Source organism: Hippocampus comes, unplaced genomic scaffold (genome assembly GCF_001891065.2).
Source record: "Hippocampus comes isolate QL1 unplaced genomic scaffold, H_comes_QL1_v1.1 scaffold66, whole genome shotgun sequence".
Classification (NCBI taxonomy): domain Eukaryota; kingdom Metazoa; phylum Chordata; class Actinopteri; order Syngnathiformes; family Syngnathidae; genus Hippocampus; species Hippocampus comes.
Window position 1 is genome coordinate 27,145 of NW_017805003.1, and position 22,429 is coordinate 49,573.

The 22,429-nt window shown below is 42.9% G+C and overlaps 1 protein-coding gene and 1 long non-coding RNA gene across 3 annotated transcripts in view; one reads left to right on the forward strand and one right to left on the reverse strand.

Moving 5' to 3' along the window:
* The window catches only part of LOC109508961 (uncharacterized), a 34,673-nt gene that overhangs the window by 4,821 nt on the left and 7,423 nt on the right, over positions 1-22,429 (forward strand). The window contains exon 2 of the long non-coding RNA XR_002166827.1: positions 17,524-17,642. This is a non-coding gene — a long non-coding RNA (uncharacterized LOC109508961). The remainder of the gene's footprint in view (positions 1-17,523; positions 17,643-22,429) is intronic.
* Positions 1,288-21,522, reverse strand: fgf11b (fibroblast growth factor 11b). Of its 2 annotated transcripts, XM_019858868.1 has the most exons (6): positions 20,922-21,522; positions 20,519-20,844; positions 9,399-9,509; positions 8,541-8,644; positions 2,930-3,128; positions 1,288-2,241 (listed from the first exon to the last, which is right to left on the reverse strand). In XM_019858868.1, the coding sequence occupies exons 2-6, from the start codon at positions 20,709-20,711 to the stop codon at positions 2,105-2,107; spliced, it is 744 nt and encodes a 247-aa protein (XP_019714427.1). In that variant the 5' UTR covers positions 20,712-20,844; positions 20,922-21,522; the 3' UTR covers positions 1,288-2,104. The 2 variants fall into 2 exon arrangements, with proteins under 2 accessions (XP_019714427.1, XP_019714422.1); XM_019858863.1 differs by having other exon boundaries at positions 20,519-21,522.

Here is a 22,429-nt window from a genome sequence, read left to right on the forward strand (position 1 = left end):
AACCGCAAATGTTATTTATTTTTTAATATTTATTTACTGAGTCGTTTATGTATTTTTTGCGTATTTAGCCATGATTATATTGCCATTTACATTTCTCTCTACCATGTGGTGCATGTTTGCTGGTGATATCCAAGCGCATGATGAAACGTTGTAGCTATCTTTTGTCCCGAGGTAGATTGCATGAGTGACGTTCCCTCTTGGAATTCCAGATTGACGCGAGGTCATTGCATATCGGTTGTAAAATTGTCTCTATTTCTTTTTTTTAGAGAGCCAAATATAAAACCTGAAAACAGGATACGAGCGGATCACCTTCTTTGTGACTCGGTTCATAAAAGACTCTTATTCTCCTACAGACAGCGTTGCGTTCTTTTCCGAATGACGCGGTTAAGGTTACCTGCAGTATCTCTTTCCCTTGCACCGACACTCATCCACAAGCATCAAGTGTATCGTCGGAGTCAGACGTCAATACACAGGGGTGACGGCACAGTCCCACCAAGACATCCACCAGGACGGCTACGTTTTTGAGGGTGATTCTTCCAAGGTGATTTGATAAAGCGAGCGGGTGGATAAGCTGCCAGACATCGTCAGAATAACAAGTGCTCCTGCTCCGAGGCTCCTCTGGCTTTGATGTTTGCCTTCAAACTCGGCTTTATGCTGACAGCAGATGCTGAGTGAAGTATACACCTCGGTTCGATTTTTTTAGATGACTAGGTTCTGATCCACACTGGATTGAAAATATGACCCAGTTGTTGGTGTGTAGCTTTTGAGCGAGCTCTCTAATGATAAGTGATCACCTGATGGGTAGAAAGGCTGGAAAGAGAATGCCACTTATTCTCTTTCTGTGCCTCAGTCTTTTTTTGATGACACCGAGTTATGGCCCAAATAGGACTCGGATTTAAGATCTCATGAGTAGTATATGGAAGATTAGTGAATGGTTTTGCTCTATTTTAGTATCATTCTATTTTTTTTCCCAGGAAATATTTCATTGTTACTAAAAACTGGGAATTCGCAGATTTCCATCCATCCACTTTCTAATCCGCTCATCCTCAGAAAGGTGGCGGGCGTGCTGGAGCCTATCCCAGCTGTCTTTGGGTAGTAGGCAGGGTACACCCTGAACTGGTTGTCGGCCAATCGCAGGGCACACATAGACGAACAACCATCCGTGTTCACAATCACACCTAGGGACAATTTAGAGTCTTCCATTAACCTGCCATGCATGTTTTTGGAATGTGGGAGGAAAGCGGAGTGCCCGGAGAAAATCCACACAGGCAGGGTGAGAACATGCAAACTCCACAGAGGAAGGCCGGAGCCAAAATCGAACCCTGCACCTCTGCACTTTGTGGCCAACGTGCTCATCAGCTGACCAACGTGCCGCCGTCGCAGATTTCAAATCGCGGAATTCATTTAGATTTTCTCTGAACAATGGCCAAGAAGTATTGATGGCTAATCGTATTTGTGAGATTGTGTCATCACTTTCTCCCTGATCCTCATCTGACTTGATTTGACCCAGGATTCCAGTTGCCATCTTGACTCTTTTGAGCTGCTTCATCTCATGTTGAGCTTTAGCTGACCTTGATGATTAGCCGAGCTGGTCGGCAGATGGTGTGGGGAAAGCCGGCTGGGCGGCACAGTCACCAACTTTAGGGATCAAGAGTGGGCTCATGGGTGAGGATTATGAAGTCGAGACTGCTTTGTAAACGTGCGGATGGTGAATATCACAATGCAATAGCGCAAACGCTGCACAGGCGCGGGAGAAAAGACAAAAGTGTCACGGTGACCATGAAGCATGATGATAACCGAGAAATTAATGAGCCTGTGTATCAGGAAATTCGAAGGGGCTCAGTGGAGACAAACATTTCGGATGGCGGTAGAAAGTTGCTGCGACCAGGGTCCAGGTCTGTCATTCTGTGGTGACAAGGGCGGGGAGGGAAGATTCCTCTCTCATTGTGTTGTCTGCTGATGGACTGCTCACCCTTCATCCCTCAGCATCTTATCGTGCACTCCTGGACCATGAGAGACATTCACCCAGCCATCCTCCGAGCATGATGGCTGACTTTGTTCCAAGTGTCACTGTTGCCCTCTGACCCACCCTCCGTCTCCTGTGCTATGAGGCATCAGCCTTGGGGGCTTCTTTCCGTCCATTTTTTAAGGACGGGGAATCTGATGTTTTGGTTGTCTTCCGTGGAGGACTCACAGGCTCACTCGTGAGCTCATGTAGCGATGGCTCCTTATACATTGCAACTGTACAGCAAAGAAATAATGCCCATAATTACCGACAAACATTGACATTGTTATACATTGAAGGGATGGGCATTAAAAATCCACAAATCAGGTGTTGACAATTTGGGACATTAGATAACATTTTCTTTTATCGGTATCTTGTGCAGTCAGTAATGTCTCAAACAAGAGGCAAAACTGCCGTCCATCCTTTCAGTGTCAAGTTTGCTGGCTCGAGACAGGATTGGAAATTAACATGACGGTCTCCCTGTGCTCACGCACTAGTCATTGGAGATGATTAATTTGCTCAACGCGACAGGGAAACTTAGTGTACCTGATTGTAGATTTCGTGTGATGGCTGAGGGTTGGAGCCTGCTAACACCAGAGCTAGCACGTCATTGCTTCTATACCATTTATCTATCCATTGGTGTTGAGTTAATTTGCGGAATATAATCTTAATGCACAGAGGCAACTGGTTACAAAGTTAAGGCACTCTTTTATTCAGCATGCGTACGCCACACGCACAAAGTGCCGACGTGCATTCTTCTTCAGTGGTTCAGCAGCTTGTTCAGTAGACAAGCACATGGCGGACGAGGCTCACAAAAATGAAACTAAAATGATCTGATCAATAATTCTACCTGCCGTTGTTTATTTAGTGTATTCAAATGCCCATCCCGAATTACAGACAAGGCTCACAAAAATGGAAACTGACCCTCGATAACTTTAGGCAGGAAGTGCGCGGCTCCTTTGTTCTTCTTTACCCGGTTGCCCTTCATGACCTGGCCGTCACGGTTGATACCGATATACCAAGCGCGACCAGACTGGGTCTGCCGATAGAGCATTGAGGAGTATGTGACGTAGTAGTTCTCAAACACACTCTCCTTGAACTTACACTCCGGAGTGAAGTGATCCTAGAAATAAACATGAAGAGGGAGAACGGGGCAGAGGTGCATTCACATTAGCAACGATTGCAAGGGAAGCCAAATTACGCGCAATTGTCATGAGATCAGTGAAGCATCATTGGAGTCTTTGAACATGTAAAAAGAAAGCACGTTTGAAAGCATGGACATCCTTATCCTTGGGGTATAAAAACATGAACATTCATGCCGTACATGGCAAAACAACATGAACATCTCTGCTGATCATTAAACCTCCCACAGGGAAAAGAAGAGGATACGCGCAACAACCATTATACACTGGACACAGATTGTTTTATACAAATAAAGAATTTTCATCTGGATCTAAAATAACCGTGTTAAATAAAATTCTACGAAAGTAACAACCCCATCTGACAGTTTGACTGAAATATCAAAGCCCAAACATGTTGCATCGAATTTTAATGTACATTGCTGCCAAATCAAGAAATCAGCATGACATCTGGATAAGATTTAGGAGGAAAAACAACTTCAAGACGATGTTATTGACAGTAATAGCACGCAAACAGACAAACAAACCTGAGCCAATGAAAATGTAACCTCTGCGGTGTAGGTTATTGAATAAATCTTGTGTGCAGCAGAATGATGAGGTCATAAAAATATCATGTCTTATTTAGTTACCTTTGGTTCAGAAGCGAGCGTTGCAAAATTCTGTCACTGTTGTAATACTCAAGATACTTTCAGGGAGCCTTTCTGTCATAGTTGCCTTGAGAAATGTGTTTCTCAAGTGTTTGGTTTCGAGACCGGTGTCAAGACCAGATTTTGAAAGTCTTGGTCTGTCTCAGACTTCACTTTCAAAAGTCTTGGGCTTGTCTCAGTCCCTGACCTGCCTGACTTAGGATATTCTGTCGAGGTCAGTCGAGACCGGCACTGATTTCCTATTCGTCATCTTCACTGATGGATAAGGAGAAGCACATGGTAAAACTACAAATACCTTCAAATTTTGTTTGACTCAACCCTCCACCGTACATTCCACCATCCTAAAGACTACTTATGGCATCTTGGATGTTCTGTCAATGAAGCATAGCTTGCTCCATCTTTATGACCATCATAAAATCAAAGGAGCAAAACTCGAATCCAATCCTTCCATTCAGTCAATCGTCACAAATGATCATTTCCCCCTTCCGGCCCCAAATCCACACCACACCGCTGCCCCCACGGGTGTGTTCTCTCTCCTCCATCAGGACATCTGAACCTTGTATCATGTTGACTGCTGATATTAAGCAGTCGAGACAGATATACATCTTCCTTAGTCTCTATCAGTCTTGTCAGGGTCCTTCTCCTGTCAGACAGCAAAGCCAATCTGGTGAATTGATTAATTGCCGTCAACATTGCAGAAACGGTGGTGAGTTTCTACAAGACTTTGGGGAGAAAGAAAAGAGCTCGAGGGCCACCACCTGGCATAAACAAACCGTAGCGAAGAGCCAACGTTAGAGAGAGAGGTGATACAAGACCTCCGGTTTCACACTTATCATAGATCATCACCTTTCTCCTTCTCTGGGAGGCATCATCCTTTAGCTGACAAGGCAATTCAGGACTTGGTGACCTTTCTCTGTCCACTCTGCTGCTCGAAGAGTTTATGCCCATTTAAGGCCTGCTCCCTGAACAGAGCAAAACAAGCCCCGGCTTTTCTCATTTAACCAACTATACCACTACTATGACCACCACAGCATGGAGCTATTTTAGGAGCCCCTGGCAGGTTTGATACCCTCTGCTTTGTCTAATGCAAAGAGGAGAGGATCGATTGGTGATGTGCTTCATTTATTATTAATCCGATCAGAGAGCAGAGGGCAGGAGATGTCTCAGACAAAAAAAGGGGAAACTTGGGAAAAAGTAAAGAAGAAAGTAGAAGATAAGAACACAGACAAGTAGACAGTCTCGCCTGAGAGCGAAAAACCAAGATTTTTGAGCTGACAAATCCTGTGCCCCTTGATCTGACAAACACTGCTCTCTCCATAAAGAAACCATCATTCTAACAAAATGCCCTTCAGTTCAACCTCTGAAATAAAAGAATCACCAGGGATAACCCCCCTCTTGCAAGTAATCCCCTTAATTACCCTTCATAATCACTTCGCTGAAAATAACCAACCTTTAGAAACCACATCAGCTGCCTTTCATTCATGTAATCCCAAAAGCAATATTTGTCATTAGTTGATAAAAACAAAAATCCAGGCATGATTATGCAGTCATTGTTCATTTTTCATGGCCATTTAGCACAAAGGGTCAAAAATTGTTGTCATGTTATTACATCTATTTTTGAAACCCCCTTGAAGTATCCTCTGGATCCAAGATGAACACAGAACCCAACCAGCGGGTACTTACTTCCTCACCAAATTAAACCATGTCGACAGATTATTACTGAGGACGTATTCTATTTCTGTTGTAGTTATTGTTCACAGTACACATTTACACAAGTGAAAAGAGACTATGCCAACATATGAATTGTAGGCCCCGTATTGTATGTATGTATATTTATTTAATTGAAAGTTCAATAAAAAAAAATGTGTTTACCCTTCTATATGTGAATGCCAGACGGTGCCTCCCTCATGCGTCCCATGCCAAAATGAATTTAAATGAAATCAGATGAGAGAGGTACAATGTGGTGTCCGTGCTGAGAATCGACAAGATGCGACGAAACCATTTTCTGATGAAGGAATGCACCCGCCCCCTCATCCCCGCCAATACACAACCCTCATTTCTGATTACGTCTCCCCTACCTCCTTCAGAACGCTTAACTCTCCTTGCCATCAGCCTTGCTTGCTTGCTCTTATACGTCCAAACACGACAAGTAAAGTGTTAAACATATTTAAACTCACGGGGCAAAAAATCCAAAATTTGATAGTCACGGTGCATATAATCAAGAACAGAATGAATATTGATCCCTAATTTCAAATGTCTTATTTGCACTTTTGTCCTCATGTGTGGAATTAACGGGTGCCTTGCAAATGTAGACGCACTTCTAGAATCTTCAAGATGTTCTGGCTGCAAATCCGACATGCAATTATTCGTATTCTCCTTTTTAGACAACGGGGGTCACAGTGTCGTACGGGCTCTATGTGCTTATTGACTATCCCATCAGATTCGCGGGCATACACTGAAAGCATGAGTTTGCCAAGCCTCCAAAACATCCTAATTCACCATGCTTCCATAATACTACCACAGCAAACCCACTCCACATAAAACCCATGTCATGGATACCTAACTATCACATCATTTTTCTTTATGGCGCAAACCGACGCGTGCATGTAAAGGATGCACAGAAAAGGATGCAAAGCCAGCAGCAGTGCATATATTGCTGATGTTGTTTTGAGGCCAGATGCAGCTGCTCTTTGGCGCACCGTGTTACGTAAGACAGTCGGAGATGGATGTGCATATTAAAAAGGTTTATCCGCACATGAGACAGTCAATACTGTCTCGGAAGCTTTACGGTAACATACATAAAGCATGCGGATGATAATGTGATGATTTGTGTCCCGTGGCCTTCTGATTGGCAGATTGGTACGTCGCTGAGAGGGGAGGAGCAGCTTCCATTCTCTCTCCAACCTTCTGTGACACCTGCTGCCTTTAGTAATCACTCAGCTTTTTAATTATCCACGCTACCCAGGAAACAAAGTTTGGGTGTATCATTATTGCTAGAGGCATTTTATACCCGAGCAAATTACTACGGACAGGTACTACAAATATCCCTTGGTCTTACGTACGTGTGCATAGACCAATCCTGTCAATCGAATAGAATGCATGCGATATTCACAATAGAAGAGGTAGTCTTCACTGTGTAAGGGGATGAAGACATTTGCCAAGAAAACATTTGTTTGTCGCCTCTCCGAGTGGGTCAGTGATGAGCTTCTGGAAGAAAATGTGTCCGATGAAAATGTTTTCACTCTCTTGGGATTCTTTTGAATGGAAAAGCAAAGCACAGCAGAGCGTGGCCTTTGAGCGGAAATATATGCACTGTGCCGTTCTACCTTCAATCCATTCCTGCACCGTTAAATCGGAACGTTAGACACACTCGAGAGGAAAATATGGGGTCATAAAATCAAATATGCATGATATTATACCAAAAGACAGGTGTTCGGTTGTAAAGCACCTACATAGGAGTGTGTGCGTGCATGCGTGTATGTAAATGTGTGTTTCTCTGGGAAAAAAAAAATGTGGGCTGCACTACAGCTATTGACTGCAGCAGAGGAAATCCCCACACTGTTCGCGGAGGAAAAGCATAATAAGCAGTGCAGCTCAGAGGATAATGAGAGCTTGTGCCTTTGCCATATTCCACATGCGTTTGCGCATAATTGTTCTATCCTGCACTAAAACCAACACATAAGAACAAACCATGTCTGGTCACAAAATAATATGCATCGACCGTGCCGTGAAGATTTTCCCTAGTCCTGATTTTTTAAGTGTAGTTTTTTAACAATAAATATAAAATGAAGTTCAGACAAAAAATGTCTAATAAAAAAAGTATATGTCCCCTATGTGAAGAAGTAAGTAAAATGTAAAAGAAGAAAACAGTTGATTAACCAGAGTTTTAGTTTTTGGACAGATGGCCATATCCTCGCCTGATTTCCGCCAGGGTTTTTTAATCCAGAAATAATTCGATCTGCTACACGTTAGAGCAAAAGTACAGAACAACAATGCCGTGAAAAAGTATTTGCACACTTCCTGAATTCTGTGTTCTTTGCATATTTATCACACACAAAATGTCATCCAACCAATTTTCATATCACAGCAAGTTGTCTCGGTCCTGGGTGAGCAAAGCAGCCACAGACCATCAGACAGCCGCCCCCATGCTTCACTGTTGGCATGATGTTCTTTTCCTCTAACGCCGAGCCTTTTTTACCCCAGACGTAACGGGCCGCACATCTTCCCTTGAGGCACAGCAATGCCGAAATATAGTAAAACAACATCTTTCATCAGGATCACCTTTCAAGATCGAACATATTTTCGTGGTCAGTAAAATTTTCCCAAGTCAGGTGTCATTTAACATTGAAAGTGAATTTTGACAAAAATGTGGGGCCTAATGTTTTTAGTCATACATATGCCACAATTCCCACGCATATTAAAAAAAAAGGCTAATATGAGTTTTATTATTGACAGTTTCTATCCGGAAATCCAACATTTGAATTTGTTTAGACAAAAGACCAATACGAAACATGTAACTGCCAAGTGGCCGAGTGAATCTCTCAATCCAAAATGACAGTAGTGATAAAGGCTTTCCGTGTATTGCCTCTCTTCATATGATTACACAGAGAACCGCTTATCAGTAGCCACTAAAAAGCTTTGGAGTGATCAGGATCATGCGTAGCCGGGTGCAAAGCTTACCTCCCAAAGTCACAAACTCGTGCAGCAATATTTTGGGCTTTCGTAGACTGATCTGCACAGCATACTTACCGAAGTATAGAGGTATCCGTCGCTATTCATGGCAAGGTACAGCCCCGTCTTTGCACCCTGGATTGCCACAATCCGCAGTCCCACAGGAATTAGGTTAAACTGCGCTAAATTGGATAAAACAGTTTAGGGAAGATAGAGAAGGAGAGAAAATAGAAAGTCAGACAACTCTGAATTCAAACGGCAAACTCACGCACGGCTAAAAACCTCTGCATTCTCTTTCTGCATTGTCGCAGTCTTGGAGGCTGCAGTCTCTCTACTGCATGCTACAGCTCCCTTTTTACCCAAATGCCGTGACCTCTCAGAGTTTATGTTGCAGCAAACTCTACACCGTGTCACCTTCACTAAGCTTAACGCACCCTCTAAAACTGAATAAGAGCGGGATGCTCTACCTCAGCAAATGGGGCTTGGAGCTGAGCTAAAAGTGGATAGTTCGACACAGCACCCGAGCAGTGCACTGCTTCAAAGCTAAGACAGAAGAAAAAAGGCGAGCTGGGGAACATTTCTTCATCCAAATTGGCTGAATCAACTGCTACTGCAGTGTGAGTATACGCCTTTGTGCCGAGGGTCAAAACCTCCAAATTCAATTCTACCTGCAGGATAAATTGCATAATTTGGGGCTAAAAAGATAAAATTAGACTTCTGGGGGTGAGGATAATATTCACATCATGTCAGCAGCAGGAATTAGAATTATCAACGTTGTAGCTATGAAGGTAATAGACTTCCCTCAGACGTATGATTGACTGAAACGACGCAACAGATTAAACAGAACCGTACACACACACACACACACACACACACACACACGCACACGCACACGCACACGCACACACACACACACACACACACACACACACTTACAAAATAAACTGCTCTCATCTCTTGTACTGTCAATGGTGCCATCGGGCTGCATTTGAAGGTAGTATCCATGTTGGCTATACAGGCGGGATACAATGCCTTTTAGTTGCGGCTCTGCAAATGAACACAAGGTAACATCTCCATTAGTTCATTTAGCAATAATCTCAGAACACAAATTCAAGGAGTTTTAGGATACAAAGTTTCATCTCTGCTTACCGTGCAAATTTTAATTGTACGGTTTGCCACGATTCTTCCCTTAACGTGTCTTTTCAAGTCAGTTTCCTTTCAGATCAAACTGCGGCAACTGAATTGATCATGTCATCATTTCAAGACACGCTGTCATATCGCTCAACGGTTTGTTTTGTTTCATACCTTTAACCTGCTAATAAATCAGCTCTAAGAATCGCTGTGGCAAATAAACATCAGCATGTCAGCAGTACTGCGAGCATGTTAACACGCTGACATAAATATTTCGCTTGTTTGTGCCCGGCAGAATCACTCACGGCGCTTTGCTCTCCCATTCAAATATGCGGCATTCAAAAGGGGTCACACACAAATGATGTTGTAGCGGAAAAAAACTCCCGCCTTTTTTCGAAACTCTCATTCAGATTGTTATATTGTGGTGAGTAAAAAATATGCAGTTAACAGCTGCCCTCTCCAGAGAAGTCTCATTGCAAACAGTTATTCAGCATAAACGCTTAAGTTTTAGCGACTCTCAGTTAATTAAAGAATCGCCCGAGGTGCATTTCACACTCATACCCAAAACCCTTGTAAGACACACCAGGTGATGAATAATACACTTTGTTTTAGCCGCCGTATTAATGCGATGTTTTGCTATCACATGCATTTTTAGCTATAGCTGGGGTCATCAGAGGCTAAATTTAGAGAGCGAGTTGGAGAGTTAGCAACATAAAAGATGCAATCAGGAACCTTGGTGGTGGAGAACAGGAAGGGGTGGGGGGGGGGTGAAAAGAGTGAATGTTTAATGAGCGAACACCCCGCAGCTCATTTTAATTTAAGAAACAGACATAACCTCACCTCCTGTTTCTTGGTAATTCAAACAGTAAGGAGAACCCTGCAGGTCCTCTGTGACTCATCTCATTTTTTTTTCTTTTCACTGCTTACATTTATTTATCTCACCATTCCTTTTCAATGTATGTCAAATGAGAGAGGTGAACACGGATGAAGGGAGCAGGACCAGGGAGTCGTGTGGGTGTTGCTCTTCCTCCAAACTCCTCCTATGCCCTCGCGCACAGCCCTCGAGGAGTGTCCTGGTAAACTGTGCAATATGTCTTGTCTTCTGGTCACGAGCACAGGGGGCAACAAACTGGCACGACGATGATGCAGTGATGAGATCTGAATTACCGTTTCCCTCAGGAAATGTTCCAGGGTCGAAGCATCATTGAAATTGCGACCCGGTCCCATCGTTTCATGCATGCTGCTGAGAATTTCCTATCTTTCACATCTGCTAGTCCAAATACACCATCTTCCTTAACCCCCCCCCCCCCCCCACACACACACACACCCCCACCCATTGATTTCCTTTATATTTTTTTGAATAATATACTGTACTTGAGTTGAACCTCCAACAACATGACATACAATCCAATCAGAGCAGTCAGTAAACGTCAAAGTGAGGGATGAAAAAAGGGGAGATAACAAAATAGGGGAATTAAGGAGGCACGGAATAGATAGAGAGATCGCTGCGACATGCAATGAAGATGTCAGTTTGTTCAGAATGGCAGCTCTGTGCACCGCAAACGAAAGCAGACTTAAGCAGAAATTCTATAGATGGCTCATGGTAGTCGTGCTACAATTAAGATATCCATGTTAGTCTCAGAAACACTTTTACTAATATTTCGCTGACCTTGCCTCTACAGATCAAGTTTCAAGCCATTCCACCTACAATGGACAATAAATTCCAAGCCAGTACGAAAATACTGTGTAACACCCCCCCCCCCCAAAAAAAAATAGCAAAACGAACACATCAACAGATTTAGAGCCTCCGGAACAAAGATTGATGGTTGGTAAAACCAGTGCCCGTCAACTACTGGCATACTATTACCAAGCATGTATTGCAATTTACGCACAATAATTTCGGTTTCATAGCACCAAAAGGCACGGGCACCAGGATTCTACCTTTGGCCACAATGTGACACTGGATTCTAGTTTGCGTAAGCTATTTTAAACTAAAAAAGAAAAACTTTTCCGTTGTTTAAAGAGGAAATTTCATCCAACAGGTACACATTTGCTGCTATCAACACGGAGGCGTGCATTCGGAATTCACTTCCTCACACCAATTTTTTTTTCTTCTTCATGATGCATTTTTTTTTTTGACTGGTGCGATGTAAAAAAAAAAATGTTCAAATCGCAAACTTGGCGAACGTCTGCAATACTGAGTGCTATTCCTGGTTTAAATGCAACATGACAATAGACACGAACGAGATTCCCAACTTTTTACTCAACAATACTAATTGTTTCTAGTCTACACGTACCTTGTAAGCATGCGACATCCTTATGTAACGCTCCTTTTTCAAAGAATTCTGAACTCCAGCTTTAATGGCTTGTGTCCTGCTGACTGTCATACCCCCTACTGCTCCCAAAAGTCCTGGAGAAGTGCACGCACTGACGGAAAGTAACATGTTGTGACAGCAGTCTACCTCCCGTCGGATTAGCAAAACGCACATTTGTTTACATGAGCAGAAAGGCTGTGTTTCTGTCACAGCGATGCAAATGTAGCCCGGGTTGCACCGTAGACTGTAGGTAGAAAAGAGGATGACTATCTAGAAAAGAAAGTGACTCTTCTGTGTTTTGGGTGTTACAGATGTATTCCAACAGCAAACGCAAAGGCATCCACGCTTGCTCCCTTTGCAAGCGAGCAAACTTAAAATAAAACTTTTTTTTTGTTTTCAATAGCATAATAACTGCCATTGGCTGGCAACCAGTCTTGTGTGTAAGTCACCTAGGAGAAGTCTCCAGTTAAACCCGCCATTCTAATGAGGACGAGTGGATAGAAAATGCATGGATTTATCGATCGACGCGCGGTTTATAAGTGACAACCTTGAACACTAGTGTACTCGTGTCCACTGTATACCGGGACGCTGTCATCCCAGCCGTAATTGCTTGAAAGTACAATACTTTTGACTTTTCACTTACATTTAAAAGATATCTCTTCCTTTGCGGAGCTTTCCAGACTCACTAGATTCATCATTCACTATTGTTTTAGGGAGTTTTCACTTTCACATTAAAAGACCATCAGCGCTGTACCTCTGTCTTATCGTGTAAGTCACCTGAAAATCTTTTTTTGTTTTGTTTGTTTTGTTAAAAAATGTAGTTTGTCTTTTATGAATCTAAATATTGTACACATTTTGATTTGGTTGCAGCAGCATGATATCTTTCAGCACATACATCTCTCTTGTAAAACTTTAGATAAATATGCCCGAGGCACATTCTGCTGTCCCGGACATGTGAATATTTCCCATGCTGGGGCTGTGTATGATGTCGCTCATCACTCACAGGACCCATGTGGGGCTTGAGTGACAGAAAACATTAGCCGATCCAGGTCAGTGGAGTGTGGGTCACAAAAGAGACCTCCCTGTCTGTTTGTGTACATCACTGGCGCAAGTGGTACACACAACATGTCGACTCATCAGCGGACCCGTTTCCCGAGCGACCTTCATCACATATGAACGGAAACAACAATAGCAGTTGACAGGAAGAAAAACATGCAAGTTGCTGCTTTCTTCAAATGGAAATGCCTTATAAGATTCACTGCGACAACAATAAAAATAAATCAATACCATCCAAGTAAATAGAGCGTCGAGAATATTTCGTTGATTAACCTGAGCGTGTCTTACACCTCGGCGGTAGCCATTTCACCGTCTACGCATGCAGGGACGCCCCTCATCAATTTACATTCAACACCAATAATCGTATTGAAAACCCCGTGGGAGGAATGAGGCCTCGTCCTAATAGTACCACCATTCACCAAGCAATTAGATGTGCGTCTGTACAAATGAGTTCAATGCGCATCCGACGCCAAGGCAATCACTTCGTGCATCACTGCAGCCATCAAGGATGCTTAAACCCTTCCCTGCGATGTAATTGCTCTGAAAAATAAGCACTAGTTGAGGTTTATCACTAATCAGTGTTGGGTGCGTGTTAGTTATCATTGCATTAATGTATTTATCTGGCTTGATTCAAGCTCAATATGTTGCTTGCTAATAGCTGAGTTTCTATTGAGAGGGCTGGAGGTAATTACTAGGAGCTGCATGACAGAGCAGCCAAGGACATTTGATCGCCGTCTCTGACCGAATCAAACAATGGGGGTTTTCCTTGACTTATATTTTCAAGACCTACACTTTCTCACCTCCTTGGCGATTACGTCTCTGTTACGCACACCTCCTTTCTTATTCTTTCCCGCCGTACGTGCACATGTACGGAGATCAAATACATCTATCAAATACCCCCCCCCCCGAGTTAATTATAAGAAATTCACGAGAGCACAGTCCTCTGCCAGGGCTGAATTATCCTTCAAATGTCTCCCAGATTTGACTGATTTGCACTTTGTGGCTTGGAGTGCTTCATTTATGATTGATACTGTCACTTTGTTTTTCCTGGTGTAGTTATTTCTGGTGTGTACATACAGTACCGTATTTTCCGGACTGTAAGTCGCAGTTTTTTTCATTGTTTGGCCGGGGGTGCGACTTATACTCTGGAGTGACTTATGTGTGAAATTATTAACACATGATTATGTCATTTCACATGCTATTTTCACATTAAACCATAAGAGGGCACTCTCGGCCTCTGTTGATAAATCGACGATGAGTCTGATGTAAGCGACGTAGAAGAGGAAGCGGCGCATTGTCTACCTCCCGAGTTGGGGGAGTTGTTTAAAAGTGACACCGAAGATGAATATTTCATTGGATTTAGTGATTTGGAGTGAAACTGATAGCTTGGTAAACTTGTTAGCATGTTCTTTATGCTAGAGTTTTCTGAATAAGTCTTAATATGTTACGTCGTTACTGACATTACCAGGCATATCAGTCATGTAACGTTCGTATACCGTACACTTATTCAGCCTGTTGTTCTCTATTTTATTTTTATTTTAAATTGCCTTTCAAGATGACATGTATGTTTTTGGCGTTGGATTTTATCAAATAAATTTCCCCCAAAAATGCGACTTATACTCCAGTGCGACTTAAATATGTTTTTTCCTTCTTAATTATACATTTTTTGGCTGGTGCGATTTATAATCGGGAGCGACGTATAATCCGAAAAATACGGTAAGTGGTGCGAATGTGCAGTCATTAGTTTATGATATGGTTGTGTGTAGTTTACAGACAAAGCAGACTTCGGGGTGTGGTCATACTTGGTCTGTTTCCGCCTAAAGCTTCCCAGGTCCACTTGTCCTGCCATTGTACTAAATGGATCTTTTGGCCATGATCGCAGCCAGCACACCTGTTTAAATAGTCTGTTTCTCCCAAGAAAAGAAAACTATATGCCGGGAGAGTGTCTTAAGAGCAGATTGGCACAGGATGCGCAGAGTGCATCTATGATACCTTTCGGCCAAACATCGTCTGTGATCACGCGTGAGAGCCAACGTTGCACTTTGCGCTCAGATTCCCTTGAATCTAAATGTATCGACGCATTTATTAGCTAAGTTCCTTTGAAAATTTCATACTATGCGCTCTGCATAGTAGTAAGCAAACACACCCCGTGTGAACACTGCCAAGGGATATATTACAGTAGTTGAGTCAGATGTTGTTATTCTGTTTATATTTGCATTCATAAACTATTCATGTAAGTGCACACCAGACACGTTACATAACTCTGGTCGTTTGAGAGCTTTTATTGGTTACTTCTAGGACTTCATGCTTATTTGTTCCCCCTTTTCTTCCCACTTCCTTGTCTGCTCATCAGCACCCCAATCGGTGTCCTCCATCTTCACCGACTTTCTTTTGTTGGAGGTAAGTTCAGTCTGTCCCTGTCAGGTTTCATCAAAGCGCCCACTGATTCCACTTAGCAAGTATGCGTGGGAGGTTAAGGTGCTACCTTCAGGACGACGGAAAACAAACGGATGCTCCCTGCATACACATCCCTCAGCTGCCTCACTTTTAAATACGACTTAAGAGCTTTGTCAACAGCTTCTCCACAGCTAAATATCAAGCCCACTCTCAATTCAGAAAGCCGCACAGACAATCCGCTCATGTCCATTTCCCTTACCCCCCCCAAGTGATGAGAAGCTTCTGCAATCAAGAGACGAGGAAGTAGATAAGCCATGAAATGAAAGTAAATGCATAAATAAAACTCTTAATCTTGTGCAGATTTCCTACTTTTATGAAGAACGCCCTAAAAGATTAGGGTTGGAAACTTTGTTGCTTTGCTTGGATCTAATCTGATGACATTTTAAAGGATAGAATAGATAACGGAGTTTTGACATCATCACTCCATGTCATTTCACACCATTTGGTTCCAGATAATTTGAGTCTTCTGATGTTCATCGTTGAGGTTTGCCGTTCAAACACGTTGATGATTGTTGTTCTTGGGACTTGTCACACAAGCCTCGGTGAAACTGTTGGTTTGAAACCACGTCTCTTTGTCTTGCCCACATGAGACTCACATGGCCTTTGTTCCAACACATTTTTCATGCAACCACTTGACGAAATAAAATCGAATAAATTCAACGCAACATTTTTTTTCACTGCATCTGATTTTTTTTTTTTTTTTTTTTTTTTTTTGTGCATGTCATCACAGTTTCCGCGACAATCGGTAATTGTCAGGCAATCACGTGAACCCTACTCCCAACTTTTGGAGAATAAAATATAACAATAGAAACAACTCTTTCAACGAAAAAAAAAAAGGGTACAAGTGAAAAGTTCATGTGGATGAGAGCTTTCTGCAGTGACAGTTAATATCCAGCCTCGTGGTTTCCTATCTCACATTTTCTGTACGGCAGGCTGATTCACAGCTCTTTTCACTTCCACCCACCTTGCTTTAATCTCCTCTGCTATCTTTCTTTACTCCTCTTCCTGCATGTTTGATTACCCCCTTTATCTGTCTCTTTGCTTAGCGTTCCCATCCAGCCCCCACTTAGAAACACAATTTTTCTCTCCCATCGCTAAGATCTTGACTTTTCTCCTATTAGTATCTGTTTACCTTCGCCAGACTCCTCCTCCCCCACCTCACCGTCTCGTCCGCTTTCCCTCTGCCGCGCTCTGACCCCTGTCACACTCAGTAAAGTTCTGATGAGAAGCTACCCAACACTGCATCGTCTGATCAGGTGTTGTCGAGTAAGCGACTTTGCCCGGCCCTGATCTCTTGGGGTCAGCTTAATGCCATCCTCGGCTGAAGCTCTCCTTGTAACTCGGTCTGCTGCTCCCCAGCTGCGGCCTAACATTTGTGCTCAAACGGTCCTCGGGTACTTCCTCAACTGCATTGCTCCTCCCTGCGAACAGCCGCGAAAAGTCTCAATTGTATTTGTGCATTTTGAATTTTGACGAGTCAGCACTCGTCAGAGAATTACCTATCTATCGATCTATCAATCTATCTACCTATCGATCTATCGATCGATCGCTGATTTCCCTTATGTTTGTTTTTCACGCCCACGTGTGGGAAAATGTGATGCTTTGGTTTGATCAATTGTAGAGACAACCCTCCCCCTCTTGGAAAAAGATGAGAGCCTTTGAGATTCGAGAGGAGATCAAATAATCCACAGCGCCCCTGGTTGTTTTGTGGAAACGCAGCTCTACTTAGAGCCCCGTGCAAGCGGGGAAACTATTGTGTGTGCAAATGACATGGAGTTGAGTTGTATAAATGTAGGAGGTTAATCTTGAATCAGTTTTCCCACCCACAGGATATTGTAAAGTCAACATATCCTGCCAACACGCAATTAATTGTCGGAGACTTTGAGTCCGGCGTTGTTGGGCCAATCTATGTGAAATAAAGTACAGTAGAACAAGTGCTAATTATAATCGGGATTAAATGATGAACAGATCTGTGCTGCAGCATGCATATTGTAAAAAGGGCCTCCACCTGTTTAGTTAAACTGTATTCTTTGTCACAAACCAGAGTTACCAATCGAGTTAAAACATGTTTTTGCTTTTTGTTTTCATCCAAATTTGTTTAGATACTGTATGGCTCCACGCTACCCCAAGACATCAAGATAGAAGGAAATCCTCCTTGGTGTCATCCAACTGCTTGTGGATGGAAGTGCCAACCTACTGTCAGGATGAGCAACTCTTGCAGGTAAAGGATTTAACTTATTTGATATATCGCAGCATATCAGAGCTATTCCCAGATGGAAAAACGTCAATATTTTGACCACAATAGCCATTTGGGCTAAGAAATATTTACAAAGATTCAGCTATGAATGAGCTCCCCATCTCTTTATCAGCTGTTAATTTGAGCGACGTTGTTACTAAATGAAGCACTATGAATCGGGAAAATATATTTTTCACGTACAGTAGCACTGGTGTTAATGCTTGCTTTTCTGTGCCATGAATTCCTAGAAAAGTGTTTCATATCTGCCCATATATTGAATACACAAAACTATGCTTGAAAGGCCTTTCATGTGAATTGCACACATGCTTGCAGCTCATCCCTACGACATTTCAATCCATCCATGTTGTATGGCACTCGTCCTCATTAGAGCCACGGTGAAACTGGAGCCTATCCCAGCTGACTTTGGGCGAGAGGCGGGGTACAGCCTGGACCGGTCGCCGGCCAATTACAATATTCTCGTCCCCAAAAGTCTTTACAAGTGCATTTCCATAAGACTCCTTCGAAGCCTTTGCGTGTCACACAGAGCGGCATTTCTTCAACAGCATGCGGGGAAGATGAGCAGTGGCTCATGCAGTCAAAATGCTAATTACAAATCTGGGCAGGAAAAAGAATCTTCTCCGTCTCCGTTTCACCTTTGTGTCGCGGCACCGTCATCCATAGGACAAATCTGGTCGCCTAATATGAACAAGCTGTGTTTTTTTTTTTTGTTGTCGTTTTGGTTTGGGTTGTTTTGTCCAGGCTGCGCAAAAGAAATAAAGAGCGCAATATCCGCAAAGCTGTAATCTTGCAGCGTGTTACCGTATTACGATGTTACGGCTGCGTGGACGATCACCGCAATGGGTGAAAATAGACAATGACTTGACACTGTCATCAACGATCTGCTGCGTGGCAGTCTTGTGATCATCAAACAAACTTCTCAGATTTGGAAGTCAAATGCTGCAGACATAATGTAGAAAGTCCTCATCATAATTGCTCCTCATGCGCCACAATAAATCTGCTCCGAAACAGCCTTTGGCGCTGCAGGCAAACAAACACTCAAACGATCACTGTCTTCTCCAATCAACTGCGACGGTATGTGGCCTCGTCACGGAGGACATGATCAGCAGCATGTCTACAAGTTGCGTTGTGACGCTTGGGCATAGTTATTGTGGCTCAGTTATTAAGCAAGACAATTGAATGGAAAATATCACCGTAGGAGAATTATCAATAATTTAACAACTTTTTTATTGTCTCTCTCAACATGATGCAATAATGTCCTTTAAAAAAGTATGTGACGAATGCAAAAAAGCGAAATATGGATTTAGTGAGTCAACTATAATATGAATAGTTCTTTTAAAAAAAAAGTAGAATATGACCACTTTTAGTTGTATTCCGTTGATTTTTTTTGTCTTTTTCAATGATAAGTTGCAGAGGATTATGTCTATCATTCAGGGACTTTCAAAGTGAAAGATGATCAAAGAAACTGACTGTTTCACAGCTTACATTTTTTTTCCCCCCTCTGTGCTTGTTTTGCGCTTGCAAATACCAAGAAAGCATCACCGATTGGGTAATTTTCCATTCAATTTGGCATCTGAAGAGCAACTGAAACATGTTATTATGACAATTATTGCGGAGCACTTTATAGGAGCCGCTTTCAATATCACAACAGATTCCAATGACATTGTCTTGCCCGTTTCTGTTTATGACAGCATGTTGAACGGCAAAAACGCCAACTTGAAAAAACATTTCACGATCATGAGGATGCGGACATCACATTGCTTCAAGAATGTCAGCAGACAGGACTGATGTGGGTGTGTGCGTGTGTAGCTGAAGATAATGAGCTTGATGAAACTGCTGTAGCAAAGTGTAGCTTTTCTTTGGCCAGAGGCGAAACGGTACTCCCATAAATTCTCAAGTCAAACATGCTGTTGGACAATAGAGGGAGGACGAGCAGCCGCTGCGCATGCGCCGGATGCAAATCTTTGTGTCCTCTGGCAGTTCTGCTGCTCATTGTCAATTCAGCGGAACTTTTCACCAATGCCAAGAACAAAAACTTCTATTTTTTTATGACATTTTTCTCATGCAAATGTACCCTAAATCTCCCCAAAATAGTTACAAAACCTCGTTAAATCAGGCACATGAACAACTCTGCGTGAATCATTCAAACAAGAACATTCAAATTGATTAATCATTGTTTCCCACCTCTGTTTTTGCATCAGCAATTTTAGCTCATGTCAGACACACCTGCACGTCATGACATCGAATACACGAGCTGCGTTGTGAATTTGGCCTTTACAAACAGAATAAACTTCAGTAGCAATATCCGTATTATTGTGGTTGTTGTTTGAAGTGATGCGGAATAGCACACCGTCATATTGCTTCCCAGGGTGTGCATTTCTCACGTAGACAAAAATACGAGAATAGAGATCTTTCTATGATAAATTCATCTCTTAAAGGACACCATCATCAACTGTTAAATCTCATTCACTGTCAAAACAAACTGAGCAGTGATATATTCATACAGGCGGACTTCCTACCACATGTTTCTGTTGAGCTTTGCGGTCATGAATTATATTTCATACTGAGTTTAGTAGCTTCAGAGGAGCTGCCTTATAAATGGGAGACGATATACATTTGCGCGAATATAAATCCTTGTTCTCCGAGGAACAGTTCATTGATCCAATGCAGATCTGTTATTTGGGCTGGAAACAAAATAGAATGGAATTTAGTGGGGGGCAAAACACTCATATTTTTTCACAATCTATATAAAACAAGTTCATGGCAAACAGAGGCAAATAAAATGCCACATAAAATGTTAATGTTATGCACAGTACATTAGTTTTATGGTGGCAATGACTCACCTGGTCTCTTCTCGTTGCGACCTTTGCGACCCCCACACAGTCTTACTTTGGAAATGAGAACCAGGATCTGTTTCTGGCACAAAGACTTGTTGCTCTTTGGACAGGGCTTACGCTTGTTGGCTACCGGTCGATTGGTTTGGTCGTCCTTGACAGCCCGTTTCTGTCTGATGAGTGAGCTAGCAAGAGCTGCCATCTTCCCACCCCCCTCTCAACTTTGGGAGGGGGGTGTCTTCCTGCCCAGGTGCCCCTTTTACTGCTGTAGCTTTTGCTTTGCGCAAAATCTGGAGTAGGACAAAAGGTTGTAGAGAAGTCCCCACAGGGGAACCCTAAATGGGTTAACAGGGAACCGTTTAGTGGGAGGGTTCCCTTTGAGATGGAGGAACGAGGAGAGATGCAAGTTCACCTGCAGTCCAATGTACGCTCTCCACACTGGCACAAATATATCAGGAAGGGAACAGTCATGTTGTGATCATATTAAGCAAGGATGGCATTGGAAAAGGGTGAAAATGCTTTTCTTCACACATCTTGAATGCCAATCCCTCCATAGACAAGCTCAAACTCCAATGTCGCCAAAAACTAGTCGACTACTTTCACGCATTACAAAAAAACGATTCCACATATAAAAAGACTTTCACTCGGGAAAATTGAAATCATTTTTAATGCTAGGAAGAAATTAAAAAAGCAAGAAAAATCAATGTGTTTGTCACCATTTGTGCGGTCCACGGGGGAACTTTGCCTCCCATTTAAACGTGGCACCCTCCAACAATGATGCGGGAGTCCGAGTGGTAATCCGGCGGATTTAAATCCAGAGGTAGAACAGCAGGCAGCACGTTGACGACGCTTGTGGGAACAGTGAAGAGACATGGACTCAGAAAGATAGAGGCTCCTCTTCTGCCTCTGGATGGCATTGCTCTGTTCCCACAGTCCTCACCGAATCCCCTCACCCCCCGGGCTCCCCCTCTCCCTCCTTTGCCTGCTTCTTCCTCCTCCTCATCCAAAGTCAGCGAGTGGTTTTGAGAGGATGTGTGTGTGAATTCCGGCAGCCACCATCAGTAGAGGTGACATTCATGAGAGAGAGAGAAAGAGAGAGAGAGAGAGAGAGAGAGAGAGAGAGAGAGGGAGAGAGAGGGAGAGAGAGTGTGGGGGGGGGCAGTGAGTGCGAAGCTGCGATGTGTGAGAATGAAATTGTCTGCCAAAAAAAAAAAAAAAAACACAGTAAGTGACCAATTCAGAAACTCACAGCTTTGAAGAGGCTGCTGGTTGTCTCTTTGTTAATGTTTTTTTTTTTTTTTGGGGGGGGGGGGGGGAAGTTGAGTGCTATTCTCGTTAATAATTTATTTTGTATGGTGAAAGGAACAGATTATGGCAGTTCGCCATCTCTTCTGGAAGAACAAAATTACCATGTGTAACCTTACACACACACACACACACACACACACACACACACACACACACACACACACACACATCGCTTGTTTTGTAGTGGAGACTTCCCTGCTGCTGCGTCTGTGTCAGTACTCTGCTCCCACAGCAAGAACCTCCTAATCAAGTCATTATTGCCGCTCCACTTGTGATTTATCTCATTCATCTCGAACCCAAAATTAAAGCAATAAATAAATATTATGATTCAAAAATGTTTTACTGATACTGGCACCAGACCTGTCGCCAGAGCCCGGCATAAAGGGGGGCAGATGAAATTCATTGGGGGGAGGGTGGGGAGGTGGGGGTTCAATTATTAATATCCTCCAGGCAGCACTTACTCCATATATTTGGATATATTCATGTATCAGTGCGGCTCCCAGTCAATCGGGTTGAATGGTGGCCCTTTCCAACAACCGCTGGCAAGTATTCTCTTAGACAACATTTACAGTACATCTACGCCATCTTGAGTATGTCGACGCCGCAGCCGTA

Excerpts from the sequence above, each read along its gene's own strand:
- fgf11b (XM_019858868.1), bottom strand. The coding sequence starts at position 20,711 with ATGGCAGCTCTTGCTAGCTCACTCATCAGACAGAAACGGGCTGTCAAG. Across the intron at positions 3,129-8,540 it reads ACGGATACCTCTATACTTCG|GATCACTTCACTCCGGAGTG; the intron begins GTAAGTATGCTG and ends GTTTATTTCTAG. Across the intron at positions 2,242-2,929 it reads CCTGCCTAAAGTTATCGAGG|TTGCAATGTATAAGGAGCCA; the intron begins GTCAGTTTCCAT and ends TTTGCTGTACAG.